At 40.2% G+C, this 21,567-nt stretch overlaps 4 protein-coding genes across 5 annotated transcripts; 3 read left to right on the top strand and 1 right to left on the bottom strand.

The window, feature by feature from the left end:
- Positions 1-2,028: 2,028 nt before the first annotated feature.
- Positions 2,029-6,715, top strand: LOC134668866 (cell division cycle protein 27 homolog). Its single transcript, XM_063526341.1, has 4 exons — positions 2,029-2,196; positions 2,282-2,357; positions 2,578-2,725; positions 2,832-6,715. The coding sequence occupies exons 1-4, from the start codon at positions 2,173-2,175 to the stop codon at positions 4,714-4,716; spliced, it is 2,133 nt and encodes a 710-aa protein (XP_063382411.1). The 5' UTR covers positions 2,029-2,172; the 3' UTR covers positions 4,717-6,715.
- LOC134668876 (nuclear receptor coactivator 5) lies at positions 6,709-17,914 on the bottom strand. Its single transcript, XM_063526356.1, has 8 exons — positions 17,818-17,914; positions 17,400-17,679; positions 14,782-14,921; positions 14,419-14,607; positions 13,709-13,835; positions 11,324-11,523; positions 9,214-9,386; positions 6,709-8,484 (listed from the first exon to the last, which is right to left on the bottom strand). Exons 1-8 carry the CDS (start codon positions 17,822-17,824, stop codon positions 8,248-8,250), a joined length of 1,353 nt encoding a protein of 450 aa, XP_063382426.1. The 5' UTR covers positions 17,825-17,914; the 3' UTR covers positions 6,709-8,247.
- A 912-nt stretch (positions 17,915-18,826) lies between these two features.
- Positions 18,827-21,302, top strand: LOC134668857 (mpv17-like protein 2). 2 transcript variants are annotated; one of them, XM_063526331.1, is made up of 2 exons: positions 18,827-19,041; positions 20,387-21,302. In XM_063526331.1, the coding sequence occupies exon 2, from the start codon at positions 20,397-20,399 to the stop codon at positions 21,039-21,041; it is 645 nt and encodes a 214-aa protein (XP_063382401.1). In that variant the 5' UTR covers positions 18,827-19,041; positions 20,387-20,396; the 3' UTR covers positions 21,042-21,302. The 2 variants fall into 2 exon arrangements, with proteins under 2 accessions (XP_063382401.1, XP_063382402.1); XM_063526332.1 differs by lacking the exon at positions 18,827-19,041 and adding an exon at positions 19,321-19,460 and having other exon boundaries at positions 20,387-21,301.
- On the top strand, positions 18,837-19,870 carry LOC134668858 (mpv17-like protein 2). Its single transcript, XM_063526333.1, has 2 exons — positions 18,837-18,876; positions 19,193-19,870. The coding sequence occupies exon 2, from the start codon at positions 19,219-19,221 to the stop codon at positions 19,810-19,812; it is 594 nt and encodes a 197-aa protein (XP_063382403.1). The 5' UTR covers positions 18,837-18,876; positions 19,193-19,218; the 3' UTR covers positions 19,813-19,870.
- Positions 21,303-21,567: the final 265 nt, after the last annotated feature.

Here is a 21,567-nt window from a genome sequence, read left to right as displayed (position 1 = left end):
TTTTTGCCTGCTAGCATATAAGCGAAATCTTGAATGTGACGAACAGGGTACTGGTCGGGTATAGTTCGACCATTAAGTGCCCTATAGTCTCCACAAGGTCTCCACTCATTGTTTTTCTTGCGCACCAGGTGTAAAGGTGACGACCAGGGACTCTCTGATCTGCGAGCTGTGCCATTCTGCAGCATGTCATCGAATTCTTTTTTAGCGATCTTTAAACGCTCAGGATCCAGACGTCGAGGGCGGCTGGAGACCGGGGGTCCAGGTGTTGTCCTTATATGATGCACTGTATCGTGCTTAGGGGCACCTAGTTTACCGGCAGGGCGAGTGATATCCGGGAAGTCACGTAGAAGTAGCGTATACGTGGAGTCGTTAGTCAAGGTCGTACGAATCGACGATATAGTTTCAGCCGCGCTGACTTGCTGTGCGTCAGTAAAGAGAGAAGTAGTTTTGTCAATAAGCTTTTGATTGCGGCAGTCGACGAGCAAATTGTAAAAGATCAAAAAATCGACTCCAATAATAGGCTTCGAGACATCGGCCACTGTAAATCGCCATTCAAAAATTCGTCGCAGGCCGAAATCGAGGTGTAAAGTAATATAACCATACGTTGCGATTACTGTACTGTTGGCGGCGTATAATTCATAATCAGTCTTCTTTCGACGTTCGTTGACAAGTAAACGCGGAAATACGCACAGGTCTGAACCCGTGTCGATTAGATATTGGGTCTTTGTTGCACGATCTGTCATGAATAGACGGCCTGACGAAATGGGGCAGACGTTCTCGGCCACTATTGCCTGCCCTGGATGTTTCCCGACTTGAATGTACATGGCTCCACGCAGTTTGTTGCCTTAGAACCAAAATGATAGTGGTACCAGCAAATAGTGAATCCTTCGGGAACGTCACGGCGAATATATGCAGAGCGTTGGCGAGATTTCGATCGAGACGCGTTTCGGTTTTGAGATTGATAGAGTCGAGTCTGTTGTCTACCTCGGCGTTGCGTATTGTCCTCACTTAGTAAAGCTTCCACTTGCTGTGCTAGCTGGTCAACGCGTCGACCTAATTCTGAGGCAGCACACGTCGGTTCCGCTGATGTGCTGGCTACGTGCCTCGAACTTGGTGCCAGTTCTTGGATTCGGTCGGCTAACTCTGCTGTATCATCGAGTGGAAGTCTTGATTGCGACGCAACGATAGTTTGCACATTATTGGGTAAACGGCCAGACCAAACTTGACGTAAGAAGTCATCAGGAACTGATGGTCCAGCTAAACTTCGTAAATGCCTCAGAAATTGTGTGGGCTTGCGATCGCCGAGTTCTTCATGTAGCATCAGTTGTCTAATTTTTTGCTCCTGAGAGACTGACAATCGTCTAATTAATTCAGTCTTCAGTTTATCATACTTATTTGATTCGGGTGGCGATAAGATTATATCCTTAACTTCAATCGCAAACTGGGGGTTGAGATTTCCAATTACATGATAGAATTTAGTTGTATCGCTGGTGATTCCGGATAAAGTAAACTGACCTTCGAGTTGTGCGAACCATACAGCCGGCTCTTCGGGCCAAAACGGAGGAACACGTATGCCGACTCGGAAAACGCCGGTCGTTGGAATTGCACTGGTTGATGGTGGATTCTCTGCTTGCACTGCGGGAGGTACCGTCACATCACCATTGTTCTCGTTATCGTTCGACATCGTTCTTGTGTTTTTAGTCGCGGTCACCAATGTGGGTTCACAATCAAACCACTGCGTATGGTTCATAAACTGTATTTAAATTAACAACTTTTCAACTTCTGGGATATAACTAATAAGATAAACGTAAATAATTCGTATTGAACATACTTAAAACATAAGTGAATTTTTCTAACAGTCAAAACTGACGTGTCGACATTAAGTATGGTATATCATTCTATGGCAAAGAAACTGCCAGTGCAGGTTGGAACCTCTGAGGTTCCTACAAAACATTTTAAATTTAAAATTAATCATTATTTTTGAAATATTTTTAATACTGGCGAGCGCAAAGCTTTCGTAATCAAACCATAGACAATTAACAAACTGAAATGAAAATGTCCGTCTAATGATACGTTTTATCTTTATTTTGTGACTATAATAATCGTGGCTTGCGATGTTGAATATTTTCTTTGGGAGTGTATAGAATCCTAAAGCTTTATAATATCATCAAAATGATTGTCCAAGAACCTATACAGGTAAGCAGGAAATCACTTTCCAGTGTAGCTGTCAAGGTGTTCCTATCTTAGATATTTTACACATAAACACCGTTTTGTTCCACAGGTTATCATTTGGGATTGTTTGAACAATTATGAATATGACAACGCTATATTCTTGGCCGAAAGATTACATGCTGAAGGTAAACATTTTCTTCTAATTGATTTTTTCTTGTGCTGTCAGAGTTATCACTTCAAAGTTTTGCTAAAATTGGTAATAGTACCACTAGACTAGTGCCACTGGTGGTAATAAGGATTATCGATTGCCTCATGTTGCTATAATTAGAGCTTTCTATGCATATGTATACAGTGGGAATATTCCGCAGAATATGTGTTTAAAATAGTAATAATCTTGTGTTCTAGTTGGATCAGAAGAAACGGCTTTCCTTTTGGGAACATGCTACTACAGATGTGCGCGGCTCAACGAGGCTCACCACTTGCTACAAAATATACCACTGACCATACCCCAGGCGAGGTTCCTTCTAGCAAAGTGTTCTATAGAATTGAAAAAGTAAGTACTATTCATAATACCAGTATAACTTGATTTTCAACTGTGTTATAGTCTGATTATGTTGTAGTTATCACTTAGCTAATGTAACTATTCTGGTTTATTCCAGTTACAAAGATGCAGAAGTGGTATTGGGGTCCAACATTGAGATTGTGGCCTCCGAATTTGGGGAACAGGCTCCATATGCCCTGCAACTCCTTGCCCACATCTTCAACATCACAGAGAGGAGAAGTAAAGCCACGGATGCACTCCGGAAGGCTCTATCACTTAATCCGTTCATGTGGAGCTCTTTTGCGGATTTGTGTAATTTAGGTGAGAAAGTAGATCCACATCAAGTATTCCAAATGAATAACACTGACTTTTCATTTGGTGTGACCACATTTGTGAATCTAGTCAACAATTCTGAAAATATTTCATTTGTTAATAGCAACATTCCTAATAATACTAGTATCAGTATGAATGCTAATGTGACTCCAATGAATAATGTGGCTCCTCGGAGTCCTATGACCATGTCCACCAGTATCACACCTGAGACGCAGGCCCCTGTGAAACGCATGCACAGTGTCTTTAGTGGACTAGCACCAATACAATTCTCCCCCTCATTTGGTATGTTACCAATGGAAGAATCTCCCGTTTTGTATACTCCCACACTCACAGACTCAAATGAGCAAAAAGCCATACCTAAAATAGTAAACTCCTTAAGAGCACAAATGGGGCAACTAAAAGATGCAGTATTTAGTCCTACGCCTAGATGTACATTGGGACCGGCCCCTCGGCGGTCTTCGAGGCTATTCAGCAACAACAGTAGTTATTCAGTCAAAGAGAACAATAAATCACCAAGCAGAAAGTTTGTAGCACCCAAAAGTCCGTCTAGAAAAAATAAACAGCGGACTGCTAAAAACAACATCAAAGCTAATTCAGTTGAAACTAATGAGAGGTCGAAATCTATAGAAACCGTAACACCCACTCTTACGCCAAAGAGCTCTAATGGAGTAGCATTATTAAATTTAATGAGAGAGTTAGGAGATGCTTACAAGGCATTAGCATTCCTGGATTGTAAAAATGCCATCAAACTATTTCAAGATATACCTGCTAAGCAGTTGGCATCACCATGGGTTCAGACTATGATTGCTCGGGCACATTATGAGATGGCTCAGTATGAAGCTGCAGCAAAAGTATTTGCAGAAATAAGGAAAACACATCCTTGTCGGACTGAAGGAATGGATATTTATAGTACTTGCCTGTGGCACTTGCAACGCGAAGCACAGTTGTCTGCATTGGCTCAAGAGTTAGTAGAAATGGATAGGAGCGATCCTATTGCCTGGTTGGTATCTGGCAACTGTTTCTCTCTTCATAAAGAACGAGAAACTGCTCTTAAATTCTTCAAAAGAGCTGTTCAAATGGATCCCTACGCGTCTTATGCCCATGCTTTATTAGGACATGAGTATGCAGTAGCTGAGGAAACAGATAAAGCACTTGCTAGCTTTAGAACTGCAGTGAGTATTGATCCCCGTAATTATGTAGCGTGGTTTGGTATAGCGACAGTGTATGCGCGACAGGAGCGTTGGAAAGCGTCAGAAGTTCACATACGGCGTGCGCTGACCATTCATCCTCACTCGGGAGTCTTAAGATGTCAACTAGGGCTCGCTCAGGCAGCTTTAGGTAAAATGGACAGAGCCCTCTCAACACTAGAGCGGGCCGTACAACTGGACACAGAGAACCCCTTGTGCAGGTTCCACAGAGCATCGGTCTTGCTGCGCGCTGGAAGACCGCAAGATGCATTGGCAGATCTACATCACTTGAAGGACATCGCTCCAAGAGAATCATTAGTATATTATTTACTTGGCAAGGTTCATAACGAGCTTGGCAACAAGCACTTAGCACTGATGCATTTCAGCTGGGCGACAGATTTAGACCCGAAAGGCACAGGAGGCCACATCAAAGAAGGCTTCGATCCATCAAAGCAGGAGGACCCACCAGAGAGATCAACCTAATTCTCTGCTGACAATGAACGCCGATGATAGGCAGGAAGCGCCGTGGGCGCGCGCGTTGACTGATCCATGTAAATATCGCGCTCACCGTTCGAGCTCTTATCGACACCAAATCTTCCAAATATAGCTTTATGGAGCTCGATAGGTGTGTGGTGGCATTTAGCTGCTATAGTAGTAAGGGCGTATCTGGATTTGTTTATATGTATAGAATAAGTTGTGGATATTCCTAATGTCATCCTAGATTATGTAACTTGTATATCAAATTGAACTCCTAAAGTATGCATAGAATTTATAAATGATGCTTTTGAAAGATCGAAGAGACTCAGGGCCTTGATCTCAAATGAAGTTAATTCGACGCTGTATTAAATCGAATAATGATGCAAATATTTTTTATTTATTAATGCCATAAAAATTCGTGATACTGTTAACCGAGTGCTACAACCATGTCGTTGGAGGTTTGTGTATCTTCTTTTGTACAAAGGCAGAGTGGGGTGATGCCAGGCCCCTGTTTCACCAACTGACAATTTTGTCTGATATTGACAATTCACGATACATTGCTGTTCCAACAAGTAAACATTGAAACTATTATAGCGTTTACTTACCGACCTAGAAATGTACTTACAGGAAAATGTTAGTGACCAGATACTGTATAGTTGGTGAAATGAGGCCAGCTCACGTAGTTTGTAGAAATTCTTATGTCGAGAACCGCTGGCGGTGTTCCAATGTATGTCTAATGCTGATAATTACGCTCTTAACTATAAGTATTTATAATCTGAACTGTTTGAGCTAAGCATGTAGACATTATTACGAGAAGGTGTCAAGCTCGATGGGAACCCCACTTTCTGGTCTGCTCAATATCTAAAATTTAATGGAGCTCCATGATAATGTATTGTACCTCGATAGATCGTAACTTGAGGGGTATAAAAGACGATAAAATCAATCTACGCGAAGGTCGGGATTTATAAGATAATTTTTAGTAACCTTGCTGTAAGGCCAAAATGCGCGTTTGTTATGGTGCATCACCAATTATGATTGCAGACCATTTTTTCTAAGCATCATTTGAAGATTGGTACACACAAACCTGTATGTTGAATATCAAGCCAGGTTGTAAGAAACTTGAATTTTTGAAGAGAATAAAGAAGGGGATGAGTGGCTAGTGTTCAAATCAAAATGTTCTGCGCTCACACTTACTCTCATAACAACAAAGTTGTGTAGATGTAGATCACTTTGTGCACACCTAAACCGCGTAACTACTTCTATTGCCGACTGTACCATCGCCCACACTGTTAACCGACAGTTCGTAAACCTTATTACAAAAGGCATAAGGTCCACCGATGGACAGTTGCTGTATGCTTTTTAGCAAAGCAAAAAGTGGGATTACCAGAGAGTACGACAAAAGAAGCACAATGCACAGAGCGGAATGTAAAGAGACGCGGGGTTACCATATTGAAGTAAGAAGTAGAAATTGACATAGATATCTAGAGACTGGCTTTACGGGCAATAATAATGAGGCATGACAGGGGCCAGTACAGCGGTGTGACACCGCTACAACGCGATTGGTTGACGGGTTCGCATCACGCGCGCGATTGGTTGATGAGTTCGCATCACGCGCGCTATTGGTCGATGAGTACGCATCACGCGCGCGATTGGTCGCGTTAGATTGCACCATTGGCTAGAATTCGTAACACCGCTGAACTAGTACCATTTTTAGTGCCCGTAAGGCCAGTCCATAGATATATACGTTAATGGAAGTACGCTTGTCTAGTAAACTTGATAAGGAGATGGCCCAAGAACCAATTTGAAATCAACTAGTAGTTCAAGAATAGAAGGTTGCCAGCATCTTAGTTCATAGTGCATGAAATCATTTTCGTGTATTCTCCTTGTGTTTGTACAATAACTATTAACTAGCACTGTTTGTCATTTAAAATCACCAGGACAGGCTTGATTTAAACCACCTCTAATTATGTGTATGAATTAAAATAAATAGAACTGATGTAATATTGCGGTGCCTTTTATTGAAAAACTTATCATAGAGACAGATGTTTATCAGGACACTGGTTGACATTTTCTTAATTTATCATTCATTTATCAAGTCGCAACTCTCTTTCACGCATCCAATTACAAGTATAAAATTATTTATAGAAGACGAATGACTTCAATACATTTATAGAAGTTGATAGGTACATATGCTGCTATTAATATGCTGTTAAATGTGATCATGTACACTCAATGTATACAGTATGTAAACTTACTAAAACCGTTTACTCAAGCCCGTTAATGAATGGGTCACACTGAGCAACTTTTACTATGGACCCGGAAATCGCGAATAAAAATTTGGTTGTTTCATTGGTTGAGTCAATTTTTTTTCGCGATTTCGGTTCGGGGTTCGGGGCCATAGTAAAAGTTGCTCATTGTGACCCATTCATTAACGGGCTTGCGTAAATGGTTTTAGTAAGTTTACGTACTGACCATCACAAAGTAACCAAGGTGTAAGTTCAAGAGATATACAAAAGTATGTGATTTTAATTTAAACCAACTTCATATGAAGTTGGTAATTGATTAAAACTATTAATCAAATATATAGATAATCTTCTCTTTACTTTCGAGAATACAAAATTGACGTTTTAGACTAGTTTGTCAGCAGGGGTAAGGGACCCAGATCTCGACGATATTAACTTATTCAGAACATACACAATAAATACTAAGTCGCATTAATTAGCGCAAAATATATTGTACTTACTAACCCAACGTACATGGGTTGCTAGGTTTTTAAGCGTTTGCGCGTTTGAAATCCGGTTAACACAAAATTAAATATTATGTACGGCGGCGTCGTATATCGTCGAACCGTCGTCTAAAATTTTTTGCATTACGTCTGTCGCAGCAGAGATAAATATTTTTAAACTGCGCCCTTTTCCCCAGTGCACCTACGCCCACATAGTAATCATAGACAACACTCAAACTCAACAGCAAATGTAATAATGTAGCTGTACCATCGCCCACACTGTTAACTGACAGTTCGTAAACCTTATCACAATAGACATAAGGTCCACCCATGGACAGTTGAAGAAGAGAAGAAGTTGAACAAGAGTGTTGCGGTTTGTACCAGCTTTTGTTTTGTTATTGAATTGTGCACTCCATACATCAGTTTTGGTACCAAAAAGACTATTATTTTCATAGTCGACATCTAGCATCGAGTAGTGGAATTATCAGTACTGCTACTTGACAATAGATGTAGCACCGACCGGAAAGTCTAATGCTCAACAACTTCCGGTCGGTGCTACCTACAGTACCTACATATATTGTCAAGTAGCAGTACTGATAATTCCGTTACTCGATGCTAGATGTCGACTATGAAAATAATAGTATTTCTGGTATCAAGACTGATGTAAGGAGTGAGCACTGTTGTCTTACTATATTCATCTATGGTGTTAGTTGAGTCTTTAGATGTCAGCTTAGGTGCTTTAGGAGCACGCAGTTTAAATCTACTCCTTGTCCTATTCAAAATTCGTTTACACAATTCCTAAATCATTAAATCTACGTAAACTTCTGCAAGATGGAATCTAGCGCTTTCCTGACAGTGGGGTCGTTGAAGAGCTTGTTCTGGGCGGCGGCGGGGGAGGGGGCGGCGGCGGCGGGGGTGGCGGGCTCGGCGGCCACCTTGTCGTTGAGGATGCTGAGGATGCGCTGCTGCAGATCTGTCTCCGTCTTGTTGTTGGCCGCCGGCGCGAGGGGCTCGCCTAGCTCGATTTTGACTTGTTGCTCTTTGCGTTCCTGTTGATAATGTGAAATTATGTGGTGACTTGAGTGTAGTAACAGCGGGCGTGGCTCACTCCACTTCGTCGCTTTGCTACAGGTAGCTAAAAGTACATCCGTTCCACCCCAATTTTGGGGAAAGCCATAAGCCGCGCGGGGCGCTGTCGCCACCTATATAGCGGCCATATCTGTGCTGAGCGTAACAGACGCGTTTTGTTAGAGAGTGAGTCTTCTGTATCTAGTACAATTATTTATTCTGTGGTAACAGTAAAGTACGTAAGGATATTACATTGGTCTTTTTTTACTGTTACTTTTTCTTATTTAAGTATAAAGATGTGCCATGTTTAGAACAACGTTTAGTTAGTGCGTTTATTTCGAGAAAAGTATCTTGTAAAGCATTCTTCAGAAGTCAAAAGAGTTTTAATCGTAGCAACTTTTGACTGCATTGTGTCACATTAGCAATCTAAATCATCTGTAGCCATAAAGCATTGAAGCGCCACAATAGACTTCATAGTTTCATAAGAATTTTGACGTTTAAAACCCTTGCCAAACTTTATCGCTGTAAACCTAAACCGTCAATTATAAAAATTCGGAGCCACCTTTCTTCTGCTAATCATTGTAAATATCATGGGATTAGTTGTCAAGCGGAGCCCAGGCTCTCAAGAGCCGTGGCGAAATGCTGGGATAACGCGAGGAAGAAGAAGAAGAATCATTGTAAATATCAAAGGTAATTGGAATATTACTGACCTGCAAGTACTCGATGACCTTCTCATACTGCATGACGGTCAAACTCCGTCCGTCGGCCAGCTGCCCTAGCAGTGCGTAAACAGCCTCGCGCCCGCTCGGCCCGCCGCGCTGCACCTCCTGGAAGTTCCGCGATAGCAGCTGCAGGGCGTCCTCTATCGGCATGTTGCGGTGTTCTGAAAAAGTTAGTAGTTTACGTAAAGTTACAGAGATAAGCACAGAGTGCTCAATTCATAATTCAATTGATGATGTTTGATGATGATGAAGTTGCAGAGTTCACCGCTGGCTGACATTGATGAGCTTGCTAATTGTTGGTGCAGCAGGCCCTAAATCTAAGGGCCACCCCACATTGAGCGTCTTTCGAGCGTCGGCGTCTGGTCAGCGCTATGGAAAATGACGTCGCTGCGCAGTTGCGTCGACGTTGCGTCGAGCAGCGGCCATAGAGTTGTAGACGCCGAATCTCGAAAGACGCTAAATGTGGGGTGGCCCTAAGGACTGTATCGTTTATTATAAATACAGATAAAACCTAGTCTAACTGTTGACGTGTGTATTATTTTGTATTACTATGTTCTTAAGGTATAATCTGGGGGTATTTTTAAGACATATCTGATATAAGAATGTTTTACATTTATTTTATTTTAGGGACTTTATGATGATTTTAATACCTTCTAGCAAATGTAATTCGGACAAGCCTATCGAGCTTCATTTGAGACTATTTCACCGATTCCTTAGTACGATTTAAAGAAACAAAAGGTTAATATGCTGCCAAAATATGCCATCTAAGTGTCCTTTTCATGATTGCTCAATTGAACATCCACAGAATAAATGTGGTGTATTTTATCTTTACATGAAAACGACTTTTTATGCAACATTTTGGATTCCCGTCAATTTCTGACGCCAGGGAAATGACGGAAACAGCTAAAAGAATCTACCGAAATCCAAAGCCTAACGGACATTCATGGCGTTGAACCATGGCTAGAACAGGTCGATAGAAACGCTCCATGATGGTTATATTGTATACCAAAGTCGGGGTTGTCGTAAGTAACATGCCATATTTTCAAAAAGGCCACCAAGCACAGATCCAAAACTTTTTTTCCAACTAAAAGAAATTATTAGACTATGCCCAGATGTTTCGCTTTACGAATCATATGTAATTGCTGTTTACATAGTACGATTTTTTTTGTGTAATACTTATCTTGTTCGCAAACCGTAAATTTTCTTGTAGTATTTGTCCGAAATCGTTGTAGTTACTCGGGAGGATTGGGTAAATATTGTCCAAACCATATGCTTTACGTGATCTCCCAGGACGAAATGTTACTTATTATTAAAGCACTAATTAAACTATATGTGTAATTTTTTAATAAAAACATAATACCAGAAAAAACGGCTAAGTAAAGTTGTATTTATAATAAACGATACAGTCCTTAACACCCAATCGAATCAGAATGTCACATACCCTGTGGCAACCCGTGCAGTATGGTGAGCGTGAGCGAGCGGTTCTCCTGGTTCTGCGGCATCACGAGGATCGCGTAGAGGCAGCCGCGCGACGCTATGTTGCCGAGCACCTTGCCAATAGGCACGTCCTCATTGGGAACAGGAGAAATTCCCACCATTTACCAGTGGTAACTACTGGGAATTATTTTTTACCCAATAGTTACTAGTGATAAAAGGTGGGAAAAAATTTCCAGTAGTTACCACTGGTAACAACTTGGTTATAACTAGTGGGAATAACCCGAAGTTCACCGCTGGCTGACATTTATAAGCTTGCTAATTGTTGGTGCAACAGGCCCTAAATCTAAGACCCAATAGTATCAGAATGCCTCATACCCTGTGGCAACCCGTGCAGTATGGTGAGCGTGAGCGAGCGGTTCTCCTGGTTCTGCGGCATCACGAGGATCGCGTAGAGGCAGCCGCGCGACGCTATGTTGCCGAGCACCTTGCCGATGGGCACGTCCTCATTGGGAACAGGAGAAATTCCCACCTTTTACCAGAATTAACTGGGAATTATTTTTCCCAGTAGTTACCAGAAGTTTCAGAGTTCACCGCTGGCTGACATTGATAAGCTTGCTAATTGTTGGTGCAACAGGCCTTATAGTATCAGAATGCCTCATACCCTGTGGCAACCCGTGCAGTATGGTGAGCGTGAGCGAGCGGTTCTCCTGGTTCTGCGGCATCACGAGGATCGCGTAGAGGCAGCCGCGCGACGCTATGTTGCCGAGCACCTTGCCGATGGGCACGTCCTCCATTGGGAACAAGAGGTCCACCACGATGCCAAGACGCTTCAGGCGTCCTTCGATGTATTCCGCGTATTCACTGTAATATAAGATTTTAATTAACGGTAGTTTCATAACGTTTTGTCGCTGAACGCCATGCCTATCGCGTGCGGCGCGTCATCGTGAATAGTGAATCTTGTCGGACGAAGGTTGATATTGGGCGGTAGCCGCGCGCATCAGTTAAGGTTTTTACTTGTTTAATTATATTATAATTAAATTATAAAGCAACGTACAGTAATATTTTTATACTGAAATAAACAAAACTCATTAAATGCAGGTGTGGATTTATTTTGACGTATTTTAGTCTTCGTTTTACATACTGACTTCATACATTGTTTTGACGTTTCTTAAAGAGTAGTTACAATAGTAAGCAAAGGCCAGCCCCGCAGATAACTGAAATATAGTCGTCTTAGGCCCACTTTCATCATTCTACTAACCCGGGGTTAACCGGTTAAACCTGGAGTTGCCATGGATACATGTACAATTTGACACTAAGTTAACTGTTTAACCTCTTAACCCCGGGTTAGTGGGATAGTGCAAGTGGGCCTTAAACACAGAAACGGAATGAGATTGGTCGTAAGTCATGATATGTAATGGGAGCATTCCACGGGCTGTCCCGTACAAACGCATTTTATTTCCTGTGTTGCGACTTTTTTTTGGACATCTAAAGCAGGCGATTATTTTGTCTGTGCATATTTTTGACCATTTGTCATACAAAAAGAAACTCTTATACCTGCAAATCTTCAGAAAATGCGCATTTGTACGGGACAAACGATAGACATTTTCATGGAATGCTCCAATGTCTGGATTCTTTGATGTTTGTAAATACCTCCAATTGACTGCTTTAACAGCTCTTAACACATTCGGTGTCGAAAACCCGACTATCAGGTATTTTATGATTTAGTTCCCAGGCCAGAGGACCCGATAGTCGGGATCATGGTGCTACTGCTTTATATGACGAAATTAAAATGTGTTAAAATGTTATCTATATCCTCGTAGCAAAGCTGCTTAACCTATGCAGGGTAGGGTTTCTGCTCGAGAATTCCCGAGGCGAGAAATCTCGAGAAATTTCTACTAAGTCGAGACGGGAAAAAAATATTCAATGCCTCGAGAACTCGAGAAATAAATCTCTTGTGATAAGTAAAAAGAAAACACGCATATAACACATGATGTGTCTATAATGTATTTCTTTAGGTAGTAGTTAAGTAAATAAATATGAACAATGTTTTTATTTTTACATTTTCAGGTAGGAACCTACTTAAAACATTTATTACCAACCAAATAAAAAACTACCTTGATCCGTCCCCTATCGTCCTACCTTTAACCGATTTTCATGTTTTGAAACTTTTTGTGGTTTGTTTACATTTTGTTGAATACCTAAAAAAATACATTATAGCATAACAAATCGCCGGTGCGCACGCCTCCACCTATAGTTTTTTTTTTTGTTGTATTTTTTATTATTAAGTGCAATTTATGGTAACTAAAAATGTACCATATGTATATTTGATTATTGATCTCACCTACGATCCCTACGAGTCTGATTTGTAAAAAAATCAAAAAAAAAAATAACATGGTGTTTTTTGGAGCTTTCAAAATTTCTCGAGATACTCGAGAAACTCGAGAAATCTTATTCGAGAATTCCCGTGCCTCGAGAAATTAAAAAGGTCGAGAAACCAGAATCCCTAATGCAGGGTATTTCGTCAATAACTGGCCAATCTAAAAATGAATTCTACTCACCTATAAACAGAATTCATTTTAGTATAAGGTAGGTAGTTATTGAAACCTTATACCGAAATGAATTCATTTTTAGTTTAAGGGTGGCCAGTTATTAGCCGGTGGTCAGTAATTGAGGATTTATCTTACTTTTAGTTTTGTCAGGCGTGTCTCACTCCGCGATTTCGTCGCTTTGCTACAGGTAGCTAAAAGTACATCCGTTCCACCCCAATTTTGGGGTTTGCCATAAGCCGCGCGTGGCGCTGTAGCCACCTAGCGGCCATATCTGACCTGATCGTAACAGACGCGTTTTGTTAGAGAGCGAGTCTTCTGTACAGTCGCCATCAGATATATCGGAGCGGCCAAGGTGTTCACAATATCTGAACGCGCACTCTAACGCCCTGACAATAGAGGCGTGTTCAGATATTTGTGAGCGCCTTAGCCGCTCCGATATATCCGATGGCGACTGTACCTAGTACTATAATTTATTCTGTGGTGTTGTATGAACTCACGTGAGAGCCTTGGAGACGACGATGATCTCGCAGTCGTTGCGCTCGCTCACGGGCACGGCGCGCGGGTACTCGGGCGGCGGCGCGTAGCGCTCGCGCGAGAACCCGCGCTGCTCGCCCCACTCGCCTCCTGCCGGGCACATGTGTCGCTTAGCTCCACTAGAGGGTAAATCCATTCGAACCTCCCGGCAGATATTTACCTTTCTTCTATATGTTATTGTAGTTAAATGGTTCAATAACATGATTTTATTATGGTTTTTACATGATGACAATCTAACGTTTTTTTTTTCTATTGGTTACACAGTTTGGTTGACACGATGACCGGCGACCGCTTTTGGTATGAGGAGATTGGTGTCGTAGCCGAAAGGACCGCGGCACCATCCAATTTAACGTATCTCAAAATAATTCATCGTTTTATTTTCTATTACTCACCTTTTCTTATAAAATAACTGGCTAGAATAATAAAAAAATACAAATATGTATATTGTTATTTAATTTATATCAAAATATTAAGCTTGCTATAAAACTTAACAAGCTAACTTTCTGAGACTGCTTTTTTTAACCCTCAATTTGTAACAAAAAAAGTCAAGTGAGTTCAAGCGTTTTTGACCCTCAATGGTCCTAATGGTTTCAGTTAGGAAAAATTCAAAGACACAGTTAAAGGTGCAGAACATAACCAAATGAAATATGATAAAGTTAGTAAGATAACTAACCTCTCCTCGGCGGAGCCTCCTCCCTGTCCCTGTAGGGCGCGCCGGCCGCGCCGTGTCCGCGTCCGCGGCCTCGCCCTCGGCCTCGCGGCCCCCCCGGGCCTCCTCGTCCGCGCCCGCCGCGGGTCTCGCTCCAACTCTGGTTGCTGTAGTTATTGTCTTCGTACTCATCCTCTCTGTCTCTGTAGTTGCCTGGAATACAATTATTATTCTCTTTATATATTTTTCGTCTTAATTTATTATTATATTTATTGGATGTTTACTACCTCATGGTCGTCCACTCTAACAACAAGATTGTAACTACGTCTAACCTCTGATCAGGTTGTAATGCAAATGTATAATGATAAAAATAATAAATGAACCTGCCTTGACCGTGGCTCTGGTCCCCTATGTAGTTGCCATAGCTGTCATAGGGCTCCTCTCCGCCATCATTGTCCGCTGGTAAGTTATCATTGAGTGCCACGGCTGGGGGAACTTCAGGTTCCACTATAACTACTTCTGTAGGTCTGGAAGAGAAATGAAGATATATTTACTTTTAGGATTTATGGTAGTACACACAACCTATTGTGCCCTTTTTAGGGTTCCGTGCCCAAAGTGTAACGAGCCGGACTCGCGCACGAAGGGTTCCGTACCATAATGAAAAAAAAACGGAAAAAAATGCAAAAAAAAAACGGTCACCCATCCAAGTACTGACCACGCCCGACGTTGCTTAACTTTGGTCAAAAATCACGTTTGTTGTATGGGAGCCCCATTTCAATCTTTATTTTATTCTGTTTTTAGTATTTGTTGTTATAGCGGCAACAGAAATACATCATCTGTGAAAATTTCAACTGTCTAGCTATCACGGTTCGTGAGATACAGCCTGGTGACAGACAGACGGACGGACGGACGGACGGACGGACAGCGAAGTCTTAGTAATAGGGTCCCGTTTTACCTTTTGGGTACGGAACCCTAAAAAACGGGACCCTATTACTAAGACTCCTCTGTCCATCCATCTGTCTGTCACCATGCTGTAACTCATGATCTGTGATAGCTAGACAATTTCTGTTGCTGCTATAACAACAAATACCAAAAACAAAATAAAATAAATATTTAAATGGGGGTCCCATACAACAAACGTGATTATTTGCCATTTTTTGCGTATTTGTACGGAACCCTGCATGCGCGAGTCTGACTCGCACTTGACCGGTTTTAGAAAGCCATTAAGTAGCTGCATTAGTATTATTTAATATGTATAAAAAAATAAAGTTAAATAATTCGTTTGCGCGAGAGGGGCTGCGATCCTCGCTCTGGGTCGTATCTGGTCCAGCAGGTTTCCATTGCAGTTCAGCGGGGGAACGCAGCGGGAATAATGGGGACCTTTGAGCCGGGTACGATTCAGGGTGGTTTATTTTAGATTATTTAATAATTTATGTATTGTGCCGTGTTTATTTGTAGTTTTAGTATATAAGTTAGTTTATAGGTATTTATTGTAATGTGATTGCTTAACATGTTTTTCTTTGTACATGACGATCCTTGTTAAATAATTGTAACATGGCTTCAGCCAATGTCATCACAACACATACATATATAATACCATTTTCCAGTGGCGGATTTGCAGTCTTGATCATGGGAACATAGGTTTTGCGAAAAAAATAAGCAAACCTATTCATTTTAAGTGACAGTTTTACCAATAGCATTGACTTTTAATGTACCTACAAAACATTAAAAAAATCTAAAAAAGAAACAAGAAAAACATTTTTTTTGCTATACCTATAAAAACTCATATAAATTTATTTTCCCTTCTCTTGGCCTCCAGCGAATTCCAGAGAAGTTTAAAGGACAAATTAGTAGGTCTTTAGACCCAGTACTTTCAGAGATAAGAGGGGAGGGGAATGGTCATTTTTTGCCTATTTTCTTGAATAACTGCTAAACTATTTATCCTAAAATTATGAAAAAAAAATATATATTTGAGATTCTTACAATGAGCTCCTTGATTTGATATGTAACACGATATAGTTTGAAAAACTTTAATTTTAAATTTTCTCATTTACCCCCCAAAAATGGCCTTTATATTTAAAATTCATTTATTTACGTTACACGTCCATCTTTGGGTCACAAACATACATATGTGTGCCAAATTTCAACTTAATTGGTCCAGTAGTTTTGGAGAAAATAGGCTGTGACAGACGGACAGCCAGACGCACGAGTGATCCTATAATGGTTCTGTTTTTTTCCTTTTGAGGTAGGGAACCCTAAAAACGGGGCCCTTAAGATATCAAAAAACTTGTAGCTTGTAGCAAATTTTACCCGCTTTCATTTTGTATAATGAGCATGTCATTAGAACGCATAGTTTTCGAGATATGTATAAGCGAAAAACCGAAAAATGTGACCTTCAAACCCCTTTCTTCCCCGGGCTCAAGGACTACAGGCGGGGACTTTTGATATGTTCACCTCCTAGATAGTCCAAATAAAGTTAGGTACGAAGTCAAATTAAAATTGTGTTTCATGCGTTTCCCTCTATAGGTACCTTTTTTTGAGAATTCGTTGCCTGGCCTAATTTTGAGCTATTTTTTGTTGTCATCAGCGAATTTTTTGGTCACAATTTGCCGCCACTAATATTTTGCCGCCCTAGGCCCGGGCCTACTGTGCCTTATGGGAAATCCGCCACTGCCATTTTCATTTGCTGTGCTATAAGCAGAGCTCGGATAGGGTGAGCTATTTGCCTTATAATTTGACATGTCTTATGTCATATATAAGGCAAATAGCTCACCCTATCCGAGCTCTGGCTATAAGCAGGCAAAAGGATGACTTCGCCCACTTTTGTTTAAGGTTAAATATGTTTCACACTTTATTACAGCGTGTGCACATAGGGCGTAACAAAATATTGAATACAATAATAAACAAGACCGAAGTGATCCCATAAGTGTTCCGTGAACAAAGTTTTGTATGGAATACTAATTAGGTCAAAATATCTCCATCAATTTTATAAAATTATACCTTACCTTGCTTTATCCGGATTGGTTTGAGCAGTCCTCACATTAATATTCTTCCCCATAAAGATGCTCCCATCAGCACTAGCGATAGCTTGCTTCGCACTGGCCTCTGTCTCAAACTGCACGAAACCGAAGTTCCGATTCACGACAATGCCGTTAATCTGCCCGTACTGGATGAAGTGGTCGTACATATCGTCGACTGTTGCATTTTCGGTTATTCCTCCGACGTATATACGAAGATGGGATGTAGACCTATCTTTCATAGCATGTCTATCAAGAGTCAGTTTGTCTGCAAGAAAAAAATGAACCGATTAAAGCGTCTAGCCTCGGTTTTTACAGGATATTGTGACAGAGTGTAAGTACTTGATGTTAAGACAAATAGGAAATGTATAAGTGAGTACGATATACATCAGAACAAATTACTTACCCGCCATGGCTAGACGTATATCACTTTATTCATAAATTAGAAAGAAAAACAGCAAGCTGAATTAGGACGCGCCGAATTATCACTCACTGTGAATGTAATGTATTGTCAATATTTGACAGTTCGTCGTGTGAGTTGCCAGCGTAGCTTATGCCGGTTACACACGTAACTATAAATCGTAGTGATTATCGTTACGATAATCGACAACGATTTGTCATACACACGGTAGATAAACTTGGTCAAGCAGATCTTGTCAGTAGAAAAAGGCGGCAAATTTGAAAAATGTAGGCGCGAAGGGATATCGTGCCATAGAAAATTTGAATTTCGCGCCTTTTTTTACGGACAATATTTGCTTGACCAGCTATAAAACTGCGCAAATCGGACTGCACAGTTTAATCGCTACGATTTAAGCCCCCTCCAGACTATGCGCGTGAATCGCGGGCGAAGCCGCGAACGCGAGTGTGGAGTCGATTTCGCTGTCTGCGAAAATCGACGCCACACTCACGTTCGCGGCTTCGCGCCGCGATTCGCGCACGAGTGTGGAGGAGGCTTTATAGTTAACGTACTATAGATGGTCAACAAGGTCAAGCAAATCTTGTCAGTAGAAAAAGGCGCGAAATTCAAATTTTCTATGGGATGATATCCTTTCGCGCCTACATTTTATAAATTTGCCGCCTTTTTCTACTGACAAGATCTGCTTGACCCAGTTAATGTTAATAATCTGTGTCGTACACTGAACAAAAGTGGTTACAGTGACAGCTCGCTTAGACGTAATCTTTAAGTATTATATCTAATTATATACTTGGTCAAGCAGATCTTGTCAGTAGAAAAAGGCGCGAAATTCAAATTTTCTATAGTATGATAACCCTTCGCCCCTACGTTTTTTAAATTTGCCGCCTTTTTCTACTGACAAGATTTGCTTGACCAACTATATCTATGGCTTGACCAAGTAGAATTACGTTTTCGTAGTATATTAAGGTCGTTTTGGAACGGCCCTAACTATACCAACATTTTGAATATGACAGTGACAGCTTTCACTTTGACAGACTCGTGACCACTGAGGTTAAGAATTTCCTAAATATGTTTTAATTTTTATTTCTACGCAGTGATACTGTTATGCAATAGTAAATATTGCAACCACGCCAAGGACTCATGTTTTATCGTTACACGTGCACATTATTTTTACCCCAGCACCTGGCACAGGAAACGGGAGATATTTTAAAAATCGTAAGTGATATTTTTCTATTTCACTTTTATGCATTATTTTATGCTTCCCGAATGCATACATTATCATATTGAGCATTCTAAAAACATTAAGATATTGTTGTAAAACAGTGATATACCTACTTATTAATAAATATTCCTTATTTTTTTCTAGGCACTCGATCGCCACCGCTCTGATGAATGGCAATTCGAAGGGCCTTTTCACATGCTTATAAATCCGTCAAGCAAGCTAGAAGAGCAGCATTCAGTCGCAAGAACCTGTTTTACACCAATGTCTTAATATCGATAGGGATCTCAACTATGGGTGACATGCTTGAACAGAGTTATGAAGTGTACAGAAATAAGATTCCTGAGTACGATTTGCACCGCACTACCCAGATGGGCTTCTCAGGGGCCACTGCCGGTGTAATCTGCCATCACTGGTATAACATACTTGATAGAATTATTATTGGAAGATCTTTGGGTATGGTGATTAAAAAATTGATGTTAGACCAATTTGTTTGTTCACCAATTATAATCTTATCATTCTTTGCCACGGTTGCTATTTTTGAGGAGAATCCTTGGGAGAATTTCACTGACGAAGTCAGGGATAAGTTCTTGACTCTCTACAAAGCTGAATGGGTGGTGTGGCCTCCAGCACAAATAATTAATTTTTATTTTCTACCAACCAAGTACAGAGTACTGTATGATAACACAATCTCACTTGGTTATGACATCTACACATCTAAAGTTAAGCATGACAAATCTTTGAAGAAAGAAAGAGATAAGGAATAACCTTTAACTCATGTTAAATATTTTTTATGAAGTGAATGTTTAATAAATGAATGATTTTCATGTCCAATCCTTATTCACGTATTTGTGGTTAGTTAATAAATAAATAGTTTTGAAAAGTGGCACAAAACCAAAGATGGAGTGAGTTTTGCAATGGGTCATTTCTCAGAAATGCTGAAAAAGTATTTGTTAAGTATATATTTTAAGATTTAATTTTATTTCACTCTGGTAGTAGGTAGTTCATTGTCACCCATTTCAATTAATCCATTATTGGCATACCCATGTTATTTAGACTTTTGTACATATTACTGCAATAAATAATAATTTATTTATAGGCTCATCAGCAGTCATATTATGGTTGCGCTTATCATGATATAACAATACAGAACCTTATGTAGAAGCAACTTTCTGGTACAGCAGAGTGCTATATCATTCCCTGACATGCATAAAAAGTGTGACAATAATATGCATGCTGCTATCTCCAAAACTTTTTAAAAATATTGATTGTCTTTTGTTTTCTTTCTTTCAACTCGACTCAACTCAAAGATAAGAATGAGTGTATGGTTTTTTATTCCAGATCACCCAGAATGCAGTCAATGACCATGGGCTTCAGAAGGCTGATGACAAATTTCCGTGGCTATAGTCCTGTCTCCAAGTTCAGAAGAGTCGTGAAAGTGGCATTCAGTGATAAATATTTATTATACACAAATGTTACAATTTCCTTAAGTCTATCAGCATTAGGTGATATAGCAGAACAGAGCTATGAACTATACTGTAAAGAACTAGAATGTTATGATGTGAAACGGACTTTACACATGGCTTGTTCAGGAGTTGCTGTGGGTGTCTTGTGTCACCATTGGTACAAAGTTTTAGACAAATTTATCGTAGGAAAGACTTTTGATATGGTTGTTAAGAAACTGATCCTTGATCAGTTCATATTCTCGCCTATTATGATAATAACTTTCTTTGGGAGTTTAGCGTTGTTTGAGGAGAATCCTTTAGAAAATTTTAAAGATGAAGTTCAAGGTAAATTTATTACCCTTTACCAAGCCGAGTGGGTTGTGTGGCCGCCCGCGCAGATCATTAATTTCTATTTCCTCCCCACTAGATACAGAGTATTGTACGACAATACGATATCATTAGGATACGATATATACACCTCACAAGTTAAACATAGTAAAGGAAAAAAAATATTTTTAGATAGTAATGGTAAAAAACCGGATTCATCTTGATGATTATCATCATTTTCTAGTACAATTTATATACCTACTTAAGTAATTAGTCAGTTTAAGTGCGATATTCGTGGTTACCGGTACTGAAAGCGATGCTGTGATAATCAACAAATAAATATGACAAAATATATATCTATTATTTATTATTTAACTCTTTGAACGCCAACACCGCTTAACCTTACGTATGTGTGTGATGGTCAAATCTATAGTCTGACAAAAAAGAGAAAAAAATAAAAAGTGGCAATACCTTAATAGTCTTGTCCCTTTCAAACCAATTTATATAAGAAAACGGGACGACAGTACAGTATTGCCACTTTTTAATTTCACTCTTTTTTGTCAGACTGTACGATTTTTGACCACGGCACACATATTTAAAAGGTTAAGAGTTCTCAGCGTAAAAGGGTTTTAAATGACATGCAATGTTTGTAAGTAAGTAGTTGTTTATCGTATGTATAATATGTCAATTATACATATTGTTATACAAATTGTAGTTTTTTTTTACTACTTAATTTTTTATTATTTCAAC

The sequence above is a fragment of the Cydia fagiglandana genome, chromosome 11, assembly GCF_963556715.1.
Source record: "Cydia fagiglandana chromosome 11, ilCydFagi1.1, whole genome shotgun sequence".
In the NCBI taxonomy this organism is placed as follows: Eukaryota; Metazoa; Arthropoda; class Insecta; order Lepidoptera; family Tortricidae; genus Cydia; species Cydia fagiglandana.
This window is presented reverse-complemented; position numbering and strand designations above follow the sequence as displayed.

Excerpts from the sequence above, each read along its gene's own strand:
- LOC134668876 (XM_063526356.1), bottom strand. Across the intron at positions 13,836-14,418 it reads GGAGGCTCCGCCGAGGAGAG|GAGGCGAGTGGGGCGAGCAG; the intron begins GTTAGTTATCTT and ends TGTGCCCGGCAG. Across the intron at positions 8,485-9,213 it reads AGGTCATCGAGTACTTGCAG|GAACGCAAAGAGCAACAAGT; the intron begins GTCAGTAATATT and ends CATTATCAACAG.
- LOC134668858 (XM_063526333.1), top strand. The coding sequence starts at position 19,219 with ATGGCAATTCGAAGGGCCTTTTCACATGCTTATAAATCCGTCAAGCAA.
- LOC134668857 (XM_063526331.1), top strand. The coding sequence starts at position 20,397 with ATGCAGTCAATGACCATGGGCTTCAGAAGGCTGATGACAAATTTCCGT.
- LOC134668866 (XM_063526341.1), top strand. The coding sequence starts at position 2,173 with ATGATTGTCCAAGAACCTATACAG. Across the intron at positions 2,197-2,281 it reads TTGTCCAAGAACCTATACAG|GTTATCATTTGGGATTGTTT; the intron begins GTAAGCAGGAAA and ends TTTGTTCCACAG. Across the intron at positions 2,358-2,577 it reads CGAAAGATTACATGCTGAAG|TTGGATCAGAAGAAACGGCT; the intron begins GTAAACATTTTC and ends CTTGTGTTCTAG.